This window comes from Balaenoptera physalus (assembly GCF_965194825.1).
Source record: "Balaenoptera physalus genome assembly, chromosome: 8".
NCBI lineage: Eukaryota > Metazoa > Chordata > Mammalia > Artiodactyla > Balaenopteridae > Balaenoptera > Balaenoptera physalus.
In genome coordinates this window covers 62,464,741-62,490,206 of record NC_138887.1, presented here as the reverse complement: position 1 = coordinate 62,490,206, position 25,466 = coordinate 62,464,741, and the positions used below count along the sequence as shown (strand labels likewise).

Below are 25,466 nucleotides of genomic sequence, written 5' to 3'. Positions count from 1 at the left end.
TACCTCTTTTACTGGACTTTGGCAGGGAAGTCAGGTAACAGCAAGTGTTACTTCAGTCACATATATGTTATAAACCTCACAATTTCACCTATAATGTCTCAGCATGTAATTATCATACACTGAAGAGAGAGAGAAAGGGAGCAAAGAGATAAAGGCAAAAGCAGAGAGGAAAATTCCACCTTTGTTCTCTCCAAATGCATAATGAAAACATGTATCTAGGGTTAGAATGCTTTATTTTTGTACCACAATCCAGATATAAAGTATAGTTCAGTATGATTCAATAGCTCAAAATTCAGTTGGTAGATTTGCAGTCAGATTTACATATCTGGCATCAATTTTGTCTGATTGTTTCCTATTACACGTTTCTGTTTTCAGACACAGGCCACTAGATATAAATTCTTTCTTAGGGAATTAAATGTACGTAACTAGATTATAAAACTTAGATTTTCAAACACCATTTATAATTGCCTGGATTCCTAAATAGCCTCCTTAGTCCAATCCTGGTCCTGGTCGTACTACATCTATTCTCAGCCCAGCAGTCACCATTATTCTTTCTAAAAGTCAGTCAGACCATATCACGCTGTTGGTCAAAACCTAGAAAATAGCTCCTCACTTCATTCTGAGTAAAAGCCAAAGTCCTTCCAAGGGCCTATGTGGCTATACATGATCAGGCCCTTCTCCAACTTCATTGCTATTAACCTCTTAGACCTCATCTCCAGACACACAAATCTCTTTGCTCTTCTTTAAACATGCCAGGCGCCCTCCTGCTACCACAGGGCCTTTGCACAAGCTCTTCTCTCCGCCTGGGATGTGCTTCTCTCAGAAATCCACAAGGCTCTCTCCCTCACCTTCTTCAGGTCTCTGCTCAAATGTTATCTTCTTATGAGGCCATACACTTAAAACTTCATCATAGCCCTCTATCCGCCTTACCCTGCTCTCCTTTTTTGCCATAATAGTTTTCATCTTCAAACATACTATATAACTTATTTATTATATTTATTGTCAATAGGATGCAGTTTCCATAAATGCAGGAATCTTTGTCTCTTTTGATCATAATACATCCCAAGCACCTAGAATAGAGCCAGCATATTTATGTATACTCAATACTCAATTACTGAATGAACTACTGAAATAAAATTTTGTACAACTAGCCAAGACTGAGTATTAGAGTCAGTATCCTTAATTTTGAGCAGGAAGAAGATCTGATTTTAAAATTTGTATGTAAACTTATTTTCCTTATTTGCAGAACAAAAACATTCTATTCTGAAGGGCATATTAGCATTACTCATTTCACAATCCTGTCAGAGTGTGTGTGCACTATTATTTAAGTATATACATAACAAGAAGACACAGCAAACGTGTTTGCTTTACAAAATCACCACAGTAATGTAACTTAAGAAGGAAGGACAGATTGAGGTCTGTGGAAGATTTATTTTTTTCTAAAACTGGCATAATAATAACAATGGGAACTATTGACTTAAAACCAACAGGAGGCAGTTGGAGAACTTTCAGAAGACTAGTATTCTGATAGATTAAAAATTTATTTTCTCCTTTGAAATTTAAGAGCCACTGTTTAAAGGCGTAATTGTATACGCCAAAAATAAGTCTTATAAAATCTCACTGTCTCTACACCAATGAATAGGAATTGATAATGAATGCGTTAGTACTACTCTTTAAATGTCATCTCTTCAATTATGAACTCACAGGAAAATCTGTCCATTTCTAAGGCTTATACTTCCTGGCAAAAACTACAAAGTTGTGAAAATCTAACAACTGAATAGCACTGGGTCTCTCATTTATTTCTAATTTAATTATTAACTTAAGAGGACCACGGAAAGTGTAATGATATTGCATAATAGTTGGACTGTCTGGTGACAGGCAATGATGGATTAAGTTTCTTCCCCTTAGCTCTTTAATCTGTTAGTATGAGTCTTTAAAAGTAGGACCTAGATCAGATCAATAAAGAACTTACTGATGATACACTCTGGTTATCAGTGGGCAGAACTCACTGAGAATACAAAAGAACCACCAGATATAATATTCACAGTTTTATTCATATCAAACAAATACATTTACTTTTATAGCATTCATTGTGATCCTGTTGCATTGTGGTAATAGGTAATCTGATCACAAAGATATACTTTCAAGAAAGCCAAATCCAGCACTTCCAAGTAAACTTCTACTTATTTGGCCAACCAAATACACCAAGTATACCAGTATACTCTTACAACCTATAAGAGTAAGGTACTTCCACTATTAAGCACTAGGATTTAGAAAAGAATTTATCATTTCACAACTTTAGAGTTCTCTTAATGATGGAATTCAAGAATGGTTTATTGAACTAAAGTATATCCAAATGAAGTATCTTGTGGGTTGACAATATGGTTACAGGTGGAACTTTACCATCATCTACTATACAACCTTCATACATTCATTCAATTATTCATTACTTTGTTCATTAATTAAACAAATATTTATTAAGTGATCACTTTATGCCACACACTCTGCTACATGCTAAGGAATTAGAGATGAATGAAAGAAACAAAGCCCCTGATTCTTCCAGCTCCGTTTTTCTTTCTCAGGATTGCTTTGGCTATTCGGGGTCTTTTGTGTTTCCATACAAATTGGAAAGTCTTTTGTTCTAATTCTGTGAAAAATGCCATGGGTAATTTGATAGGGATTGCATTGAATCTATAGATCGTTTTGGGTAGTATAGTCATTTTCATGATACTATACATAGAAAATGCCACCAGAAAACCACTAGAGCTAATCAATGAATTTGGTAAAGTTGCAGGATACAAAATTAATGCACAGAAATCTCTTGCATTCCTATACACTAACAATGAAAGATCAGAAAGAGAAATTAAGGGAACACTCCCATTTACCATCACAACATAAAGAATAAAATACCTAGGAATAAACCTACCTAAAGAGGCAAAAGAACTGTACTCAGAAAACTATAAAACACTGATGAAAGAAATCAAAGATGACACAAACAGATGGAGAAATATACCATGAACTTGGATGGGAAGAATCAATATTGTGAAAATGGCTATACTACCCAAAGCAATCTACAGATTCAATGCAATTGGTAGATTTTTTGATGATGGCCATTCTGACCAGTGTGAGGTGATACCTCATTGTAGTTTTGATTTGCATTTCCCTAATAATTAGTGATGTTGAGCATCTTTTCATGTGCCTCTTGGCCATCTGTATGTCTTCTTTGGAAAAATGTCTATTTAGGTCTTCCGCCCATTTTTTTTTTAAATTTAATTTTATTTATTTTTTTATACAGCAGGTTCTTATTAGTTATCTATTTTATACATATTAGTGTATACATGTCAATCCCAATCTCCCAATTCATCCCACCAACACCCCCACCCCCACCCCCTCCCACCCCCACCCCCCCCCGCGCAATTTCCCTCCATCCATTTTTTGATTGGGTTGTTTTTTTGATATTGAACTCCATGAACTGTTTTTATATTCTGGAGATTAATCCTTTGAATGTTGTTTCATTTGCAAATATTTTCTTCCATTCTAAGGGTTGTCTTTTTGTCTTGTTTATGGTCTCCTTTGCTGTGCAAATGCTTTTAAGTTTAATTAAGTCCCACTTGTTTATTTTTGTTTTTATTTCCATTACTCTAGGAGGTGGGTCAAAAAAGATCTTGCTGTGATTTATGTCAAAGAGTGTTTTTCCTATGTTTTCCTCTAAGAGTTTTATGGTATCCAGTCTTACATTTAGGTCTTTAATCCATTTTGAGTTGATTTTTGTGTATGGTGTTACGTAGTGTTCTAATTTCATTCTTTTACATGTAGCTGTCCAGTTTTCCCAGCACCACTTATTGAAGAGGCTCTCTTTTCTCCATTGTATAATCTTGCCTGCTCCTCATCAAAAAATCTACAAACAATAAATGCTGGAGAGGGTGTGGAGAAAAGGGAACCCTCTTGCACTGTTGGTGGGAATGTAAATTGATACAGCCACGATGGAGAACAGTATGGAGGTTCCTTAAAAAGCTAAAAATAGAACTACCATATGACTCAGCGATCCCACTACTGGGCATAGACCCTGAGAAAACCATAATTCAAAAAGAGTCATGTACCACAATGCTCATTTCAGCTCTATTTACAATAGCCAGGACATGGAAGCAACCTAAATGCCCATTGACAGAGGAATGGATAAAGAAGATGTGGTTCATATATACAACGGAATATTACTCAGCCATTAAAAGGAATGAAATTGGGTCATTTGTAGAGACGTGGATGGACCTAGAGTCTGTCATACAGAGTGAAGTAAGTCAGAAAGAGAGGAACAAATACCGTACATTAAAGCATGTATATGAAATCTAGAAAAGTGGTACAGATGAACCTAGTTCCAGGGCAGGAATAGAGATGTAGATGTAGAGAATGGATGTGTAGACATGGGGGGAAGAGGAGGGTGGGATGAATTGGGAGATTAGGTTTGACATAAATATACTACCATGTGTAAAATAGATAGCTAGTGGGAACCTGTGGTACAGCACAGGGAGCTCAGCTTGGTGCTCTGTGATGACCTAGATGGGTGGAATGGGGGTGGTGGGTGGGAGGGAGGTCCAAGAGGGAGGGGATATATGTATACATATAGCTGATTCACTTCATTGTACAGCAGAAACTAACACAACATTGTAAAGCAATTATACTCCAATTAAAAAAAAAAAGAAAAAGAAACAAAGTCCCTGCTCTCAAAGAGCTTCTTTTACCAGAAGACAGATAATAAACAAGTAAACAAAGAAACAGATATTTTCAGATGGTAATAGTGCTATGAAAACAATAAAATGGGACAATATTATGGAGTGATTGAGAATGGGGTAGGGATGGGATGGTGTGGTCAGACATGGTCCCACTAAGGAGATAACATCTGAGCTAAGATTTACATGAGGAGAAGAATCCAGCCATGTCAAATGCCAAGGTAGGAGAAACAACAGTGCAGAAGCCCTGCAGAAGGAATGAACTTTGTTTTTGGAAAACAGAAAGAAAACCAGAGTGCCTTGATAATATTGAGTGAGATAAAGGAGATGCAAGATAAAATCAGAGAGGTAAGCAGCATCCAGATCATATTCAACCTTTTAGAGGTTTTCTTTCCTTTCCTTCTCTGTTTTTTCTTTCTTTTTTTCTATCTTTCTTTCAATTTTAAAATATTATAGAAAGACTTTAGAGGCTTTGTAAGCAAGGAGAGGTTATAATCTTGATTTTTTTTTCTAAAAGAATATCTATATAGAATGATTATGTGGACTTAAAAAACTCAAATAGAATGTCTAGAAATAAAATATATAATTGAAGCTAACAATTCAATGAACTGGTTAAACAACAAATTCAACACAGATGAAGAAAGATTTAGTTGACTGGAAAATAGACTAGAAAAATATCAGCCATAATGTAACTCAGAAAGACAAGGTTGAAAATATGAAAGGACTGATACGTAGGAGGCAAGAATGAAAAGGTTTAACTAATTGCAGTTCCAGAAAGGCAGAAACAGCAGGGGATGGGAAGACTGGATCGGATTACTTCAGATTACTTAATGAAAGATAAGGCAGAGAATTTCAGAAATAATTTAAAAAATCCTAGTCCACAAAATCAGGAATTCTAACAACTCTTAAGCAAAATAAATAAAAAGAAATCTGCATCTAAATACATCATAGTGAAACTGCCCAACACCAGATAAAAAGAGAAACCCTTAAAAGCCATAGAGAAAAGGACAAATTACCACCAAAGGAATAGCTAAACCAACAGGTAACATTGCCGCCAAAGGATGTGAAAATCTCCTTTGCACTGAGAGGAAAACTGTGTACCTAGAATTCTATACTCAGAAAAATATATTTTAAGCAGATATTAAGGAGAAATAAATATATTTAGTTTCAGGCAAACAAAAATGGAGAGAGGTTGTACTAGTAGAATTTCCCTACCAAAAGAAATTCTGAAAAATCCAAGTCAGGCAGGAGAGTGGTTCCAGTATGAGATGCAAGATGGATTAAAGAGGAAGAGACTAGAAAATATGTGGATAAATCTAAATAAACAGCAATCATATAAAAATGTCTTGAAGGATTTAAAATTAATTAAAATATAAAACCACAATAATAATATTAGGGTAGGGGTAAATGGAATTAAAGTGTTCTAAGTTATTGTAGTAACCAGAAAGTTGGTATGGATATTTCATAAGGCAAATGTGAATACTTTTAGGAGTAAGTATTGAAAAAAGAGGAAGAAAATATGTAAATTCCTAACTAGTAAAGGGGAAAATGCAACAGTTAAATTAATAAATCTTTAAAACGGAAAGACAAGATTAAAAAAAAGAAACATAGAATAAGTGGGACAAATAGTTTGAAATTTGAGGGTAGAAATAAATTTTAAAAGTTCACTAGTGGGACTTCCCTGGTGGTCCAGTGGTAAAGAATCCGCCTTACAATGCAGGGGACGTGGGTTTGATCCCAGGTCAGGGAACTAAAATCCCACATGCTGCGGGACAGCTAAGCCTGTGCGCCACAAGTACTGAGCTTGCTTGCCTCAGCTAGAGAGCCTGCATGCTGCAAACTACAGAGCCCATGTGCTCTGGAACCCGCACGACACAACTACAGAGCCCATGCTCCCTGGAGCCTGCACACCACAACCAGAGAGAAGCTTACATGCCACAACTAGAGAAACCAGCGTGCCGCAACTAAAGTTCCTGCATGCCTCAGCGAAGATCCCGCGAGCCACAACTAAGACCTGACACAGCCAAAAAGAAATAAAATAAATAAATAAATAATAAATAAATCTTAAAAAAAAAAAGTTCACTAGTTACATTAAATGTAAATGAATTAATGCTCCTGGCAAAAGAGAAACATTGTCAGACTGGAGTTTTAAAAATCCAAATACTTGTTGTCTAAAGGAAATATGTAAAGTAAGAGGATACAAAAAGGCAGAAGTAAAAGGATGAAAGTAGAATACCAGGAAAATTTAACCAAAAGACAGTAACTACATTAATTTCAGGTAGTAGAAACTTCAAGGCCAAAAGCATTATTAACCATAGCATCCTAAAGAATTCACCATAACCAATTTCTTTATTTCAATTCACCATAACCAATTTTCTTTTATTTCCCTTTCTCCTTTTTCTTCCTAATTCCCTCTCTCTGTCTTAGAGGCAGATAATTTTGTTGCCTGTTTTTCTCTATTTCAATACTCTTTGCTCTTCTCTTGGTTTCCTAGGGCAGAGTGCACACCAGCTGGACCCATGATTCCCATTATGATAACGTGAGAAGCAGTTTTAAGAATTATTGTTTGAAGACTTTTTCATAGGATGAAAGAGAGATTATTCTGGGGTTAGGTTGATCACCTGTCAGTTTGAGCCACCAACACCCATAGACTCCACAGTCTTTGCTTTGTTAGGGATTCTGTGAGTGATCTTGAACAGGTAACTTACCTCATTTCTCCTCACTTGTTATATTTAAAATAAGAAGTCGTATCTGCAACTAGATAAGCAAAGACGCTGATAATAAAAAGCCAATAATTATAAAGTTCTTAAGATGTCTGTAAAAGCAATAAAAAGTTTAGATTACAGACCAGTTGGCCACTCACTGACTTGTCACAGAGGTTTGCGGTACAAAAGAGTATGTCGTTCAACCACCCAAACCGGAAAGGACTTGATAAGCCTTTGAATGTGTGACTAGTATAGTGGTTATAACAGCTTCACCCCACAGCAGCTACGCATGCCAGCCCAGATCCTGCTGTAATTCCTAGCCTTATGCCTGGTGATTGATTTCAAAAGGTCACCAAGTCCAACCCCTGGCTTCGGACAGAACTGTGCTCAGGGAAAAAGAAGTACTTTTTATGCTTCTTTCTTTTAAAAAATTTTAGATTATCAAGAAAAAAGACCTCACAGTACATATCTCACCTCTCAAAGGGCCAACTTTACATCACAAGGTGCAAATAAAAATTTTGAGTGGCATTTAATTTTGAAAGTGTTAAACTGATCTTTTTCCTCTCTCTGACATCTACCTTGACTTGATTACTACCCAACATATGATTATTTCAGGGAGGCCGCCTGGAGGAGTAGCTGTGAGCAACCTTGGTTCATGACTTAACATCTCTGTGCCCTAGTTTCCTAGAGCCTACCTCATAGGCTGGTGAGGCTTGCATAAGATAACACATGGAATTTAGAGAATATAATATGGCCCTAGATCTCTCCCCAGGCTCAAAGCTCTGAGCAGTAAAGATGTCTCTTACCTTGCTGAATAGAGAAGGGAAAACATATATACTAGTAACTTATTTCTAAACAAGCATTGAGAAGTGGGCAAAAGATAAAATACATTTTATAAATTTTCAACAGTGAAATTCATGGGCTATCAAGATGGTAGCAGCAACTAAGGGTTATTTATCCATGTCCTTTACTCAACTTGGTTTTATATGGACAATATCTGCTACAAGGATGAAAAGAAATACATTTATAGTATTTACATCTTTGTATATTAGATAGATATGAACAGGTGGGCAGGAGGCAGGGAGGAAGGAAAGGGAGAGAAAAACAATCTAAAATGGTCGCATGCTCACATAATTATAAATTATGTAGTACTATAGCAAAATGACTAGTTTTAGCATATAACTGCTCAAATGAAATCTTTCATCTAATTTTCTAACTTAAAAAAATTTTTTTTTAATATTCAGCATCAGCATATGGCATTAGATACTGTCTTATCTTTATTACCAAGTCTTTAGTCCTTTTGACTTTCCTTTCAAAGTTGGGGAAACCATAGTAAACCTTGGGGCAGGATACAATACATACTTTGGAAAAAATGATTTAGAAATTAGTTTTTCCTTTTAGGTTCATAGTAGTATAAGGAGTCTGGTAGATATCAAACAGACTTCTGTGATGGTCACTAGTCACTGAGCAGGGCCTTGTTCATGGTAACTAGACAGTAAATATAAGCTGGTAATGACGATTCAAGCCCCACTAAATTAAGAGCCTAACGTTTCCATTCCAATTCTGATTGGGGAAATAGGCTATTAAAAAGGCAAAGTTTAATAATGAGATTAACAGAGGAAAATGCCATACCATATCCTCAGATTCAGAAATTCAAAAAAAGGATACCATCCTGTTTCCTAATTGGCTTGAAGAAATGAAAGCCCCTCGGCCCAGGAGGAAAATGAAAGCATGAACCAGTAAGTGAGATATACAAATGAGCCAGCCCCAGTTAATAAATGCAAAACTTTCCCTGACCTATTCAACCTATAGTATAGAGAATATTATGGGATCAGTGCTTTTAGCTTGGTTTGTAACCCATGTAATTATTTTTAATTTGGTTTAAAAAGTAATAAAAGGTATAAAGTGTATGTATATGTATAGCTGATTCACTTTGTTATACAGCAGAAACTAACACACCATTGTAAAGCAATTATACTCCAATAAAGATGTTAAAAAAAAAGAAAAATAAATAAAAGGTATAAAGGTATGAAGATGACTTCAATGTCTGAAAATAGGTTTGTGGACTTTGATGACCAGAATCAATTTTAGCCACAGCCCTCCCCTGCCACAGGCATTTTGGCAGGTGTAATCCCAAAACAACTATTTTAAGGTTTAAACTGTCAGGTGGTTCTGATGACTCCTTTCTACATAGAGGAATCATTATGGGAATTTGAAAATTACAATACAGGAAAGTATTAGAAGTTATTTCAAAGATGGTTTCTGGCATAAAGACACACAATCTATGTTATGCTGTCAACTATATACCTTATTGTTTCAATTTAATTTCTAAGGTATGCTCAGGTTGAATGCAGTGATCATACTATTACCAAGGGTGGTTTTGTTTTCTGTTTTTGATGCTGTTGTTAGATCGTGGTCAGGAGGAGGAAGGAAAACTTTAAATTGAAACACCAGAAACTCACCATATTAAAATATGTGTGTGTGTGTGTATTGCTCCCTTAGTAATATTAATACCATCATATGCATGGTTGTGAATTGAGAAGACTAGAAAAACTTCCCAATGTCAATGCATCTTAGCCTTTCTGCAGGTATTTGAAACTTAGAGTATATTGAACCCACCCCTGACTTTTTATAAGTGAGACTCTTTTTTCCCCTTAAGTCAGCTTTATTTCAATGAATAAATCATTTCTATTTGGCCTTTAGGGAGGGCAATTTCCCATGCTGTAATAGGTCCACTCTAATCAAAAATCTAGTCATATGGATTCTGGAAACACTTTCAATGTGATCAGGTCACAGGTGGGAGCCAAATGGAAAGCTGGCAGGCTCCCTGTGAGATTTCCACCTCAGCATGCTGACATCTGTCAAGCTTCAGCCTTTCTGGTAAAGGGACACCAGAAGGTGGCCCACATACCTGATGCAGTTAAAAGAGCACGTGGAATTTACAGAGCCACAGTTACTTAAATATAGTTGAAAAAACAAACAAAATAACTACCTAAGAAATGACATTAACCTTAAACATTGAGCCAAGAATCTTACAAAGTTCTGGGTTCTACTTTGAATTCCTAATCAGAGAGCTTTGGTGGGAGAAGCTGTTTTCTTTCTGGCTGTCCCTATGCAAGCTGGGCTGACTCACCCATCATCACACCCCTGCTGATTTCCAATGCTACTGGCATCCCATGTAATCCCCTAGGACTCCAACCCTTCCCTTATTCTCCACCTGAGCCTAATCGCTGGCTTCTCTGTCTCCTGATATGAGGTTCATTGTATCAACTCTGCTTCCCTCCTCTGATGCCATCCCTGCCTCTCTCCAGCCTTTCGACCGCAGCTCTCCTGCCAGGTTTCAGGTGTCCCTCATCCTTTGGCCCTGGCTCTGTCAAAGACAAGAATGAGCATTTCTTGTTTGTTTCCTGGTCTCACTAAACCCCAAACCTGCTCCACTTCTTTGGCTGGTTGGTACTCAGCCTGTCTACTCAAGGCAATTTCTAAATTATCCAGTGGTACTTCTGATGCTGCTTGAAATAAGAAGATAGCAAGACTCTGAGGGTTTTTTTTTTTTTTTTTTGAAGATAGGATAAAAAGAATGATAAAGCTGAACCGAGTCCTTGTAAGCCAGATCACTGTGCCCCACAGTATCAGGAGAGTGATAGGCATTCTGGAAGTTGCCGTGGAGACCACTCTTGTTTTCTGTTTTCTTCTGGAAGCACCAACATACTTCAGAATAACATATAGCTTTTAAATTTCCATCTTTCCTGGAGGCAGGTTAAATTTTGCATGGCAATTGCCAGCTCTTTAACAAACCCCTGGTTCCCCTTCTTTCTGGTAACACAGTTAGACTACCTTTCCATGAGACTAGTTCGTGCCACTAAAACATGGGCAGAGGTGATGTGTGTCACCTCTTGGCCAAGACTCTTAAGAATCAGGTGTGCCTCTTCCACACTCTCCCCTTTCTGCTTGCTGCGTGTAAGTGGTAAAGGGGCCCATCCAAAGGAGGAAACATAAATGGAAGTTGAGGTTCTCTGAAATTCTGTGTGGAAGAAAATTGCCCACCAATTAGGAAGACTCCCATTGGCCTGCCATGTGAACAGAAACCTCTGTTGTGTTTGACCCATTATACATTTGGTGATCTTTTTGGTACAGGTGCCAGGCCTACACTAATTAATGCAACCGATATTTTATGTTTTAGAGCATTACATCACATGACTGTCAAAATTCTGGGCCTTCATTCTGGAAAATATAAGAGGGACTAGTAGAAAGGGAAGGGAAGCAAGAAGAAATTATAATGTGAATAACTACGAACATTGACTGCATATGTAACCATGTGTCAAACCTTGTTTTAGATACATTACACATACTGTCTCATTTAATTTCATTTATTCCTCATAACAACTTCAGAAAATAGTACTATTATTATCCTCACTATCATTATTCCTCAGATGTGGAAACTGAGGCAGAGGTGTAGTACTCAGGAAGCCATGATTCAAATCTGTTGACTCCATAGCCCAGGCTCCGGTTGAGTATCCACTACTGTGTAATAGGCACTTTGTACAATTTTATCTTTACAACACCTTGTAAAATAGGCTTAATTATCCCCATTTTAAAGATGAGTACGTTTTAAGGTTCGACAAAGATAAATAAGGTGTCCAAGCTTACACAGCTAGACAGGTTCAGGCCGAGGTCCGAGTGGCTCTCAAGCTCATTCTCTTTCCATCAGATCATTAAGATCAGAATCTAGATCGAGGGGAGAGGTCATCGGGACTAAGTTTCCCTCCATTTCTGGGCCCCAGGATTCTCGGAAGTTGATCTGTTAGCTCTGTGACCATGGAACCACTGCAGTCATCACACTTTGTCAGCTTTGGAGACACTGGGATTTCTACCAGGTAGCGTTCACTGGATTTCCCCAGCACGTCATTGAGGCTATTTGTTCACACTGATAACAAACTGGCGAGGTCTGAAATATCAGTCAGCCCATCCTTTGCCACAGCCTAAACACAGGGAGCGTTTCCTCAGCCAGTAAGAGATCAGTCATGTTCAGGCCTAAGCAGAGAATGGAAGCCAGTGGCATGGAAGCTCGTTTTTGTGATGAATGAAGGGTTTAGGCGTAGCAGGAAGCATAGTCCAGTCCACACATCTGCTTCAGAAACTCCTAAGGTAATGGAGGGCCATCAGGAATCCTATTCTTATAAGGACCTCCTGATCCTCTGAGAATGTCAGGGCTGATCAGGCCACAGGAACTGACTTGAACAAAGACGGAGAGAGGAAAACAGGCACAGCTCCTGAGTAGAAATGAAGAGGCGGGGTGGGGGGAGAAGCCATTTCTGTCTGTCCTCGTACTTGGCTTTTTAACCTGGATGGCCCATCCTCTCTTTCCATCTCTCTTGGCCCTTCAAGGGCTAGTTGACACGTCAAGCAATCCCTCAAGACCAAGCCCCACCCCTTCTCCCTCCTGACTTAATCTGAGGATTACTGGCATATCTAGGGAAAATGGTCAGTGCTGGAGGCTCACGTGGGACAAGATGGTGGCATCATGTAACCTCCTGACCTATGCTGTGAACCCGAAAGGCCAAGGCCACCTTGGGACAAAAGAGCCACAGTCTTGCATTCATCCATACAATCAGTAGACACGTGTGGTTGAGAAAAAGCACTGAGGCCCCTGGAGGAGCTGGAGCTCCTCTGCAGCATGGAGCAGCTGGGCCACAGTGGGGACCGCAGAGCAATGGCAAGTCTTGTCTAAATACCTGCCAGATCATGTCACCCTGCTCTTTCAGTTGCCCTTAGGATTAAGACCACTCATTACCGTGGCCTACAGGACCCTACAGGGCTCTTGCCTACCCCTGTAACCCAATTCATTTCACCGTGCCACCCCTCCATACGCTCTGAAGCTCAAAAAGTGATTATTTTATGTCTAACCCCATGAGGACAGAATTCACATCTTTTTACTCATTGTTTTATGATGCACTTAGCCTATTTCCCTGACATAGGTGGTGCTCAGTCAGTATTGGTTGGTTTGTTGGTTGGTCGGTCGGTTGGTTGGCTGAATGGATAACTGACTGAAAAGTCAATATTCTAGCAATGAAGTTAGGTCAGTGCTAGAGCAAATCACTTCTGTGATTGCAGCCCAAGCCCTTATTTTCCCCATGGTTGGGATGGCATAGAGAGACGGGGTACAAGTCGGGCCCTGATGTTAAAGGTTAACAACAAGGGCGTCCATCAAAGTCTCACCAACAGACATAGCAATTAAAGCAAGTTTCACTGATTCAAATGGATTTTAGAAAGGGGTGTGAAATAATTTCAACAAATGAACATAAGAAATGAAATTTCACTAAATATGTAGTGTTAAAATGACTCGGAGGAACACCACCAATTCGATTTTTCAGTTCCCTCCCTTTTGCAGTGATGGTACAAGCCAGGGTCAGACCAACGAGGTAGGCATCCTAAGGGAAATACTTCTGCCCTGTTGCCAACAGGATGCCAGGATGTCTGGAGAGGTTTTGTGAGGCAGTATGGTCAAGGCTCACTGCCCAGTAACATCGGGCCACTACCCTCGGTGGAGGAAAGGTTATCTCATTTCTGATAGGACTGGATACGTGGCAGTTTTCATTTTGGTTCTTTCCTTATTATGGTAGATTTCCCACCATAGTTTCACTTAAGAGGGACTTTGAACATGGCATAACCTGGAGGGCATAAGGAAGGGCAGAGTTGGTAAGGATTAATTAAGTGCAGCCCAAGAGGCCCCTATGTAAATAAGGAAATACTTCCCAGATAACAAAGGGAGAAAACTGGCACAGGATTTAACTAGGTAGTGATAATGAACACACAGCACATGTGAACTGAGCTTGGTGACCAGCCAGTGGTCTATTATGGGTTCATTGCTAAAGCAAACTTATAAATACAAAACTATCTTTTAACTGTAGAATTGAAAGATTAAGTACGAAAGATGCTGTTACAAGGAAGCAGGTTTTTGCTGTATTTTCCTGTGCTTGTTCACTATCAGCAGTATTAACTGCCCTTTTCTTTGATACTCAGCCTGAAAGATGAACAACTGTTATGTAAAAGACCTGCAGTGGAAGCCCTAGACTCTGCGTGATAGATTGGAAGATTGATCACAGATTCAATGAGTTTTGCTCTTGACAAAGCGCACTCTTAACACAGGTAGGTGGTTTAATTTCAACACAGCATTTTCACATTTATTATCTTCAGCTCCTACTGTCTCCTGCTTACTAAGAAATTCTGCTATCTGAAAAAGAGTTTATTTTGAATGCTTCCACTTTTTTAGAGCCAATACCAATTAGCCAGGAGGAAATTATTTTTGAAGCTTAACCATAGAAGTTTATTTGGGGGGAAACAAATAGAATGAGAGGGAGCCAGTAACAAAACAAAAAATAAATAAACCATATTAGAAGTAGAAGAGGGAATTGTTTGAAATTACACAGCAGACTGTAGATGCCAAATTTTGTCTACTGAGACAGGGGAGACCCTGGGAGTCCCATCTTGATAGATGGGCTTGTCGTGGCTGAGACAGAAATCAAGCAGAATGGGTGGTTGTGAACTCAGGTAGCACAGAGTCAGCGTTCTCACCTGGATGCTCAGGAGAATCGTGTGGGGGGCTTTTATACCCACGGTACTCAAGCTCTACCCCCAGAGATTCAGCTTTCCTTCTTCTGGGGTAGGGCAGCAGCATTATTCAAAAGCTCCCCGGGTGAGTCCATTGTGAGCTAAAACTGGGAACTTGGGAAGCCTTGGGCAAAGAACGGAGGCTACAGGTGAGGAAGCTAAGGGAGACAGAGCACATGTGGTGGGGCAAAGACTCTCCATTCAGCTCAGAAACTGGCGTAACAGTAAACCACTGTACCCGTTCAATTTTTCTCCAAGCTACTTAGGTAATGTTTAGCGTTTGTGAAGCTATTGGACTTACACCATGTTTCCACTTTTGGATGATGCCTCTGAAAACTGCTAAGCTTACATTAAGTCCATTTCGTAATACTCGTATTTTGTATTATCCACAACCTCTTCTCCCCATCGCCCTAGTGAATTGAGAGGCGACCCTGGCACACTCCTGTTCACTTACTTTGATTCCTTGTAATCCATAGCCAGGGGGGCCAGGAGGGCCAGACAAGCCTTTCTGCCCAGTATCACCCTGTTAGAAGATAGAGAGAAATCGGAGAGAAGGTTAAGGAGATTTAGAGAGAAACCACAGACTACTGCTCTCAGCTACATTCTCACTTCAGTCTGATGAAGACCTACATCCACACTGCCCATATTGATATAAAGTAGTGTTTTCACAAAAATTTTAAGCCAAAGAATCCTTTGCAAAAATTTTACATGTAATCCAGCTGTAAAGAGATAAGGCAGAGCTGCTTGGCGTAAGCAGAAGCATTGGACCCGTAGCCTCGTCTGCTTGGGCTCCTCCAAGCTGCTCTACCGTCAACCCCTAGAACACCAGGGGTTCGAAGACCATTCACACATAATTCTATGTAGACTTTACTGTGTTACTCCATTTCAATATGGCGTATTAATTCACAGGGGTTGCAGTTAAAGATTCAGCAGCTATTGATGTGGATCAGAGTTGAATTTTTAAGAAAATATGTAAATGAAGCAAAATGTGTGTCATTTCCAAGTATATGTTCCTTACAGCTTAAGTTGACCCCATGTTTCTTGAGGAAAGACTTATGTGATCAAATAAGATTGGAAAATGTTGTACACCACAGTATGAATATATTAAAGCCTCTAAGAAGTCCCACAATAGAAAGATTAGTTTAACTTTGTTTATCCCAGAAGTTCCCAAATTAACATTTTGATGAAACAAACTTTGAGAAATCCTGAGTTAATAAAAGTTACTGTATAAGTCAGTCTTTTTCTTTCCAATATGGGAAAAAAGCTTTATTTTTTTCTGATTGTAAGAGGAACTCATTGGAAAAAAAAAAGTAGAAAAAGAAATAAAAATGACAATGAAGAAAAAAAATAGACCCATCATTGCATCACCCAGTGATAACAACTACTAACATCTTGGAGGGATCTTTTTTCCATATAAAGGGATCTGTAAGGTTAAGAAATAGCCCACTGTCAAAATGGAGTTGATGGACAAAAATGGATAAACTAAGAATCTTGGTAATTCTAGGATCCTCAGTCAAATCTTTGACTCATAAAGCCCTTTCCCTTTCCTCTCTGATAATAGGATTCTAATTCACTTCTGTGCATTTTGGGTGTAAATATACGTGTTTGACATTTGAATTTGTGATGGGTGGCTCGCTGAAACCTGTTTTCCCTATGAACATGCCTGATACTTCTTTACCTTCCTTTTTGAACAAATCAAAGGAATATTTGTTAAGCAAATGAATGAACAATTGAAACAGGGCTCCTCAACCTCAGCATAATTAACATTCTGAGCTGGATAATTCTTCATTATGGGAGGCTGTCCTGTGCATTGTAAGGTGTTGTTTGACAGCATCCTTGGCGTTCTACCCACTAGATGCCAGTAGCACTCCTTCCCCAATGTGACATAACAACCCAAAATGATTCCAGACACTGCCAGATGTCCCCCTGGGGTGGAGAGGGGAGGACAAAATCTTCCTCATTGAGAAACACTGGATTAAAAGAATAAAAGGATAAATAATCACCAAATTGGAGGCGACAAAAGGAAGAGAAATAGAAGTGAGAGCAAAGGGAGCCAAAGGAAGTTCCTCTCACGTTCCACGGGGACAATAAATTAGGCCCTTGCACTGGGGACACAGTGGACTACGTGCACACACACAATAGATCCATCAGCTGGTGTCCTGTTAAAAGGCGACCCGAGGCACCTCTGGCCAAAGTAAACACGTGCTTCTGAATGATGGCACAGCCTCTAAGGAACCTGGGAATATTTTGAGCACTTTGCAATCACTTTTTAAAAAGACATTAACTTTCTAATTTCTTTGGGGGAAGCGAATGGCTTTATAAACCTAAATGTTCTATTTTACTGAAAGTTCACGTGATATGAGAAAATAAGACTCTTCATCAACAATCAAGAAAAAGCTAAGTCAGCATCAGAATGAGCACTTCCTATGCATCGTCATGGGTGGTACCTGACCCTCACCCAGAGCACAGACCTGCGGACTCACCTTTGGCCCTTGGGCTCCTATGCCCCGAGGCCCAGGGAGGCCTGGAGGGCCTCTGACACCAGGCTCTCCCTGAAAAGACACAATGAATGACAAGTTATTGATTAAAAAAACCTTTATGTTGTATAATATTTCATATAAAATTTCATATTTCATATTAAAACATTTCATATGAATTTTCATATTCAGAAATATATTTTAAAATCCCAAACCCTTGAATTTGACTAAGATGATAATTGAGCCCTTTTCTTCCATCTCACTTTTCTATACTTGGTCAAGGGAGTGTTATCCCTCTTTGTTTTCATTTCTTATTGCCATTTATCAAGCCAACTGATACGGGTTCATTTCAGAGCAATAAAGTCCATTAAATTCTTGGCAACCTTAATATATACTTTTCGGAACTCCCTTCTCAGGAATTTGGAAAAGTAATTACTGCCATTGTGAAGAGAGGGAGAAAGAAGAGACAAGAATAAAAAACAAGCGTTAAAAGATATAGCCCTCTCCTGAACTGGTTGCTCTCATGTTTTTATGCGACTTGGGTTAGGGATTGGCTTTAGGATACTCCTGCCCCTAGAGTGGTTATGACTGCGGGGTGGGTTCTCTAAAGGCTTTTAGATTCACCAATGCATGACAGTTTCATAATAGGCAACTATCACCAGAAAGGTGGTGGGGCCTGACTGGCGTGGGTCAGGCCCTGTGGTTAGACCTATTTGAGATGGGAATGATGGGAAGAAGCAGAGAAATGAAAATCTCTTTATTAACCACCTTCTGTGTCCCCAACACTGTGCTCTGCATGTTCATATATGAGACTTGATATAATTTAGTATTCACAAGAATCCTGTATGACAATGACTAACTTACCTAACTTCTCTGAACCTCTGTAAATTCATCAGATACATAGAAAATCATATCGACCTTTCATGGAGATGACAGTGGAGGCAGACAAAGAATGCCATGCTTCTGCCACCATGTCTAGCACAGAGCAGGTGCTTGGTAAATCTCAACTCCCCACCCCACCTGGTTTTTTACAGAGGGGACTAAAGTTTGCCCAAAGCTGCACAGCTATTGAGAGACAGGGCTAGGAGGATGTGGAGAAATAGGAACCCTTGTGTGTTGCTGGTACAGCCACTTTGGAAAACAGTTTGGCAGTTTCTTAAAAAGTTCAACATAATTTTACCATTTGATCAAGTAATTTCACTCCTAGGTATACACCCAAAGAAAATGAAAACATATGTCCCCACAGAGACTTACATATGAATGCTCTTAGCAGAATTATTCATAATAGCCCAAAACTGGGAACAACCAAAATGTCCATCAGCCGCTAAATGGATAGACAAAATGTGGTATATTCAGCAATAAAAAGGAATGAACTATAGCTACATGCTACAACATGGATGAACCTCAAAAACTATTCTTAATGAAAGAAATCAAATATTTGAGACTACATATTGTTGAGTCCATGTACATGAAATGTCCAGAAAAGGCAAATCGATAGAGACAGAAAGTAAGTCATTGGTTGCCTGGGGCCAGGAATAGAAACTAAGAAGGGGGATTAACTGTAAATGGGCACGAGGGACCTTGTTGGGGGGATGAAAATGTCCTAAAACTGATTTGTGATGATGGCTGTACAACGTGGTAAATGTACTAGAAAAAAATCATTGAATTCTACACTTAAAATAGGTGAATTCTATGATAAGTAAAATATGCCTCAATAAAGTCATAAAGAAAAAAAAAGGCCAGAACCAAGCTTTGAACCTAGACTCCCAAGCTCTTAGGCCTAGGTTCTGTTTTGTCCATGTCCTGTTAGGAGCTAAGTAGCTTATATCAATAGCTTTCAACAGTGCAAAAATCATAAATGATAAGAAATGATTAAATTGTTTATGTAGAAAAATCCCACCTTTTATTTAGCTTTGCTTTCTACTTCCAAACCCTAAAATACTTCTAGAGATAACAAGACCTTTAAAAATGGGGGAAACCTTTAAACTTTATTACTGAGTTAATTATTTTAATCTCTACTTCATAATTATGTATTCCCTTTTGCTTGCAGGCCACTGTTATGATTCTGGTTTTCTCTATCCATCTCTTCCACTTAATAGCTAGCTGCTTTTGAGACCACAGGTACTAATTATCTCTTTAACACCTCTCTCCTTCTGACTGCCAACTTTTAGTGACCGCAAGTTTCTCCCAGCTTAAATGATCACTCCTATCGTCAAGAGTTCCAAGTAGAGAACATGAACTTGTCCTATATTATATACATTTCTATTATCTCCTCTTTCTTGTGTACTTCTGAGGTACCTTTAAAAGGAGTATCTATAAATTCACCAGGTGAGGGTCTCCAATTATACCTTACTGTTTCACACACTTGCTCCATTTTCTGTCTTATTCAGTTCCCCCAACCGTCACCCTTCAGGAGTGTGTAAAGGCTAAATGCAATAGAATAGCTGCCTCTGTGGACACCTTATTGCCCTCTGTATATTTGAACCTTGGCCAGTGAGCTTTAAGGGTGTGATCCATGTCAACTGTGGTACTGCAGTGTCTACTTCAAACAAGCTATCCATCCTTTTCTATGTAATTGTTGACATATAACTATGTTTTACCTATCAGAGTTGTCTTTTGTAATCTCTTGAGCTATGTAAATATAACCTGATATATGCTTTTATGAATCTGATAGCCTTTAAAACAAGACTTATCTTAACACATTCTGCAAGTGTTAGAGTTGGTCAGTAACAGGTTTTAGGGTGGTTCCTTGGTGTTTATGGACCATACTTTTCAGTAGGTGGGAATATCAAGCCCTTAATGAGCTGTGTAAGTCCACACAGATAGTGTCCCTCCACTACGGTGGGTTCTTGAAAATGTATAGTGTCTTTTGTTCCATGGGCCATGCATCCATGCTAGACCACAACAAGGTGAATGAGCACAAGAGGACCGTGGTCAGGACTCATTTCATCCCTTGATAACTCTGGTTGTGCTACAGTGCAGCACCAATGGTACCTAAGAGGTGCATTTACTATGATATTTTCAGATATGTAGTTTTATTGTCTGTGGATAGAGTGACATTCACAAATAGGATTTTACAACAGGTACTTGCATAGCTGGACTTTGCTTCCCACGCAGGATCTAAGGTTATTGGAGCCTGCAGAGGGAGCCCTTGCATTAGGAGATAATGAAAAGACCTGAAAGCAAATTCTGGAGTTGCCATTTTTAACTTTGTCCATCAATTTCATAAGACCAGAAGTCTTATAAATCCTACCCCTACCCTCTCATCTCCACTCCCTCAAAAAAAGAATTACTATTTAGATTGCCTACAGCTTCCTCTTGGCCCACAAAAGGGATTCTGGATGGGAGATACTCCTTTCAATTTCATAGAAAATGGCCAAGTTTAGGACTTTCTGCAGTGCTTGCATATATGAAATTAGCAAATGATTCAGTAAAGGTTTTACCTAGACCATAACCCTGCAGTGTGGTTAGTTTCAACCTCATTAAAATCATACATAATCTTATGATGGCCCAATCATTCATTGAACATTTTACATTTTAAAAGAAAGAAAAGAAGAAAAAGAAAGCAAAGGCACTATCACATGCATTCATTTTCTCTTTGGCAAATATTTGCTTTGGTTTATATGAAAATGATTATAATTAATTTTTAATAAAAGAACTCATAATTAACATTTATTTTTTATCATGTGGCAGGAACATTTTAGCCATTATCTTATCTGAACTTCTTAATATCAACTTACTGCATTTTATACATAAGGAAACTGAGGCCTAAGAGGATACATGATTTGCCAAAAACCATGCAGCTGGAAGCAATTCAAACCCAGGTCTGACTCCAGAGTCCGTCTCCCAGCTTGGCGTTGGCTGGAGCTAGATACAAGATGATCACTTCTCCCCAGACTTGTTTCCAGCTGCCATTTAATGCAAAGACCATGGCTATGTGGCTGTGAAAGTCCTTTTCCTACATTGAGTCAATCACACTCTCTCAAAAAGAAGAAAGAAAACATCCTGATCGTAAGATTCCCAAGAGGCCCACACAACCTACGCAAGTACCCAGCTGTCTAAGGCTTCCCTTTCCCTTTGCCTCTATTGCCATTCCTCAGTTTTGTGGTTTTCCCCGATGTTTCAATTGGTTTCATTCCAGATCTCCTAGCTACACAAATTCTTACTCTCTTTTTATCCATACTGCAAATATACTTCATTTGGCATAGTAATGCATACCCCGACTACTACTACTACTACTACTACTACTACTACTACTACTACTACTACTACTACTACTACTACTACTACTACTACTACTACTACTTCTTTAGTGTGTCAGAATTCATAAAAATGTTTTGTAGACATTATTCCATTCACTTCGCAGAATAACCCTTTGATGTAGGCTTATTATCCCAAGCCACAGATGAGGAGGCTAAGTCTGAGGGAGATTAAATGACTTGCTGAGGTTACAGAGCTAATAAGTGGTAAAGGTTTCAAGTGGACCAGTGATAAGGAAATAGTTTGTTATACATTTTATGTTTTTTTTTTCATTAATTAATTTATTTATTTATTTTTGGCTGTGTTGAGTCTTCGTTTCTGTGCGAGGGCTTTCCCTAGTTGTGGCAAGCGGGGGCCACTCTTCATCGCGGTGCGCGGGCCTCTCACTATCGTGGCCTCTCTTGTTGCGGAGCACAGGCTCCAGACGCGCAGGCTCAGTAACTGTGGCTCACGGGCCTAGTTGCTCCGTGGCATGTGGGATCTTCCCAGACCAGGGCTCAAACCTGTGTCCCCTGCATTGGCAGGCAGATTCTCAACCACTGCGCCACCAGGGAAGACCCCCTTTTATGTTTTATAAGATTTAAGTATAATATTTGAGAAGATAGTACTCTTAGAGACAAGACAGCCCGTTAGACTTTCTCCCCCTACATATATTAATAAAGCTTTAATCACCGTTTCTCCCTTTGTTTGTGCCAGTTAAGTCTCTGTCACTCTATGAGAGGGCTGTGGAAGCAGGTTACAGTTGTTCTAAAAGTGATTTCATGCTTTTCTACTTTGGGACAATAAAAAACAAATTGAATTCACTGTGAAAAGAATTAGCCTCTCGAGGATTTCCCCCAAAAAATGTTACTCTGAAGAGTCCACTAAATGATGAAACCAAGGAATGACTGAGTTTTAAAATAAGGTAGAAGAAGTCAAAGTGATGATTAGCAGTTGCTTAATGTTTCTTTCTGGCTTTTAAATAAAATTAAGGTATAACTACTAAGGCTCCAACTACCACAAATATAAGCACCGCTCTGGAATGAATTATGTAATGAGTATATGTAACGGTTTGGTGACTCCTGAATACCTCAATTGTGGTTGCCAGGATGTCAATGAAAATTTTAGAGGCCTTCTTCTAAGCTTATGGACAGACAACCCAGATATTGATAATGTGTATTAACTATAGACTGGCCATTGTCATACAACTCAGTTGCTTTTCACTGACACCCTTTAAGATGAAAAGGGAGACAGTAACAATTACCAGCACACTTCTCAGGGGGATGGGGAAACAAGAAGGTGCCAGAAAACCAAAACTCAAGTCACTATAACATTTCCTTTAGTGTATTTTCCCAGCTTTAAATTTCAAAATATTTAAAATAATTTCAATTCTTCAAATCAATTTCTCTCCTAGAACTTTAATATTTACCCCAAAGCAACAGTATCTTAAATGATAACTTAAAAACTTGCTTTAGGATTTGGGAGGATTTGTTGTTGATTGCTTCTTCCTTTTCTCAAAATCAACTCATCAAAGATGAGCAAATGATTCTCCTGTACCAAGAATCTCACTGGAAAGGGACACTCTTTCTTATTTAGTTGAGTTAGAAACCTCAAAAATAGAAACGTTGACAGCGCCCTTAATGTCAGGGAGAAGAGAAGGCTCTCTTGTATGGATATTCAATATAATTTTCCACTGGGGGAAAGTTCCTCCAGTCTGCATGATTAAAAATAAAAATGTGTTGATGGTGACGTGGATGTTGAATGATAAAAGGATTTAGTGTGCATCCTTAAGGGTGAAGGGAAGGTATGTATGTACTCCGGGGAAGAGAAATGCAGAGCTAGGAAAACAGCAAGGAGAAATGAAAGCAATACTGAAAATTATAAGGTAGACTACATTCCAGCTCTGATTTCAGAGATCACGCATGGAACTGAATTGGGGAGTAACCTTGAAAAGTCACCTAGTCAAGTGACCTTTTCTGGCATCTGAAGGTCCAGTTGCCTGGTATTTAAACTTGATATGGCTCTGGCTTTAATTAGTCCTCTTTTCAAGCTGATTGTCCTTCCTGTAGCAATTTTGCAGTCATATTATAAAAGGTGGGTTTCTTCAACTCCAATTTGGAATCATGGACCCTCAACTTTACTAGCATTAAGTCTGTATCCTAGGCCAGCCCTCCTTGTCAGACACAGTTCAAAATGGAGTTCCTTGTCCAGTCCATGTCCGCCAGTGGAATCCACAAATTCCTAATGCATCTCTGCGTGAATCGCTCCTCTGTTCCACCACTGCCTCTTGGTGGTGTGCACATATGTGAGCCATTGCAGAGAACAGAGGGGCGATTCAGATGCTGGGAACATTTTTAGAATAATGATACTCAGTGGAATTTCACATAGACTTCCTTTTTTTTTTTTTTTTTTTTTTTAGACTTCCATTTTAATTTATGAATTTGGGTCACCTTTGTCAAATAAAGCATGTATTTATAATATTCAAACATTTAAAGCTTTTGGAAAATGTTTAACTCTTTGGGTTTTAGGTTTATGCTTCTGCTTAATGTTTACATAATTTGTTTTGACAATGGAAAAACTAGAATGGAAAGAGAAACAATCTAACTGTACACTAAACAGTGCCGAGGTAGTTGGAAAATGGACAGTATTGAAGACTGAGCATCTGTAGATCAGGACAAGTCATTCTACCTGCTCTGATTTATTCATGCACTTAGTTTTTCATTCATTCATCCATATTTATAGACTCCCTCTCACACTCAACACAATATAGTATCAACACTGTTTATATTGTAAAGGGACAAGTTGCTCAACCTCTCTGGCTCTTGATTTCCTTATCTATAAAATAAGAGAGTTGTTAAAAATGCCATGAGCTTCTGGAAATATTTAGGTAACATATAATATTTAGGTCATATACAATCATGATAACAACAACAACAACCCAACAAGCCTTTTCTGCCCAGACTTTATTCCAACCACTTTATGGTTAAAAGGTCCCTTGAGGGCTCCAAAGCCAGGTTAAGGTTCCTCTTTTCAAGAATTGGCCTAAGCTCAACTGCCCCAAAGCTTTGGGGAAGGCCTTGGCTTTCTCTGTGATGAACTAGCACACTGATGGGGGCTGAAAGAGCTGAGAGAGGTGCCTGGCAAGATGCTCCTGCCCTTCCGGAGCTCAGGAGAGCCACTCCTTGTGGTCCTCTTCCAGGAGACCAAGAACAAACTCTCACCCTCAGAGATGTCAGTGAATCAGCCCTGGGGTGAGTCACTAGCCTATGGGGGTGAAACTACGGAAGCAAAGAATTATCTGGGCTTCTCAAAGGGAGATAAGATTTATATAATGATGGTCCCCAAATCACAAAGGGTCCTTCTAGTCTTTCTGGGCCCAGTAGAGAAATGGCAGCGGTGTTAGGTAGAATCTTTGAGCTTGCCCTCCCCACCATCGTGCAGACAATTTGGGTCTAGGGTTCAGGGAACTGGATGAGCGCTTCCAACTTAGCAAAAAGACCCCGAATTGTCAGTTCCTCTTTCTGGCATGTTTCCAAAGTAGATTTTAGGGACTTCCCTGGTGGTCCAGTGGTTAAGACTCCACACTTCCCCTGCAGGGGGCATGGGTTCCATCCCTGGTCAGGGAACTAAGACCCCGCATGCCTTGCGGTGCGGCCAAAAAACTAAAAAAAAAAAAAAAAAAAAAGTGGATTTTAAAACTGTATCTACTA

At 39.0% G+C, this 25,466-nt stretch overlaps 2 protein-coding genes across 3 annotated transcripts in view; one reads left to right on the top strand and one right to left on the bottom strand.

Annotated features, from left to right (window-relative positions):
• COL28A1 (collagen type XXVIII alpha 1 chain) overlaps positions 1–25,466 on the bottom strand; it is a 145,155-nt gene that overhangs the window by 30,882 nt on the left and 88,807 nt on the right. Inside the window, 2 exon segments of the mRNA XM_082473923.1 lie at positions 15,495–15,563; positions 17,524–17,592. Of these exon segments, the coding sequence (XP_082330049.1) occupies positions 15,495–15,563; positions 17,524–17,592 (138 nt within the window).
• Positions 1–25,466, top strand: part of C1GALT1 (core 1 synthase, glycoprotein-N-acetylgalactosamine 3-beta-galactosyltransferase 1) — a 239,440-nt gene that overhangs the window by 156,434 nt on the left and 57,540 nt on the right. For both annotated transcript variants that reach the window (XR_014266424.1, XR_014266425.1), the window contains exon 9: positions 14,453–14,578. The gene's annotated coding sequence lies outside the window, so the exon portion shown is untranslated. The remainder of the gene's footprint in view (positions 1–14,452; positions 14,579–25,466) is intronic.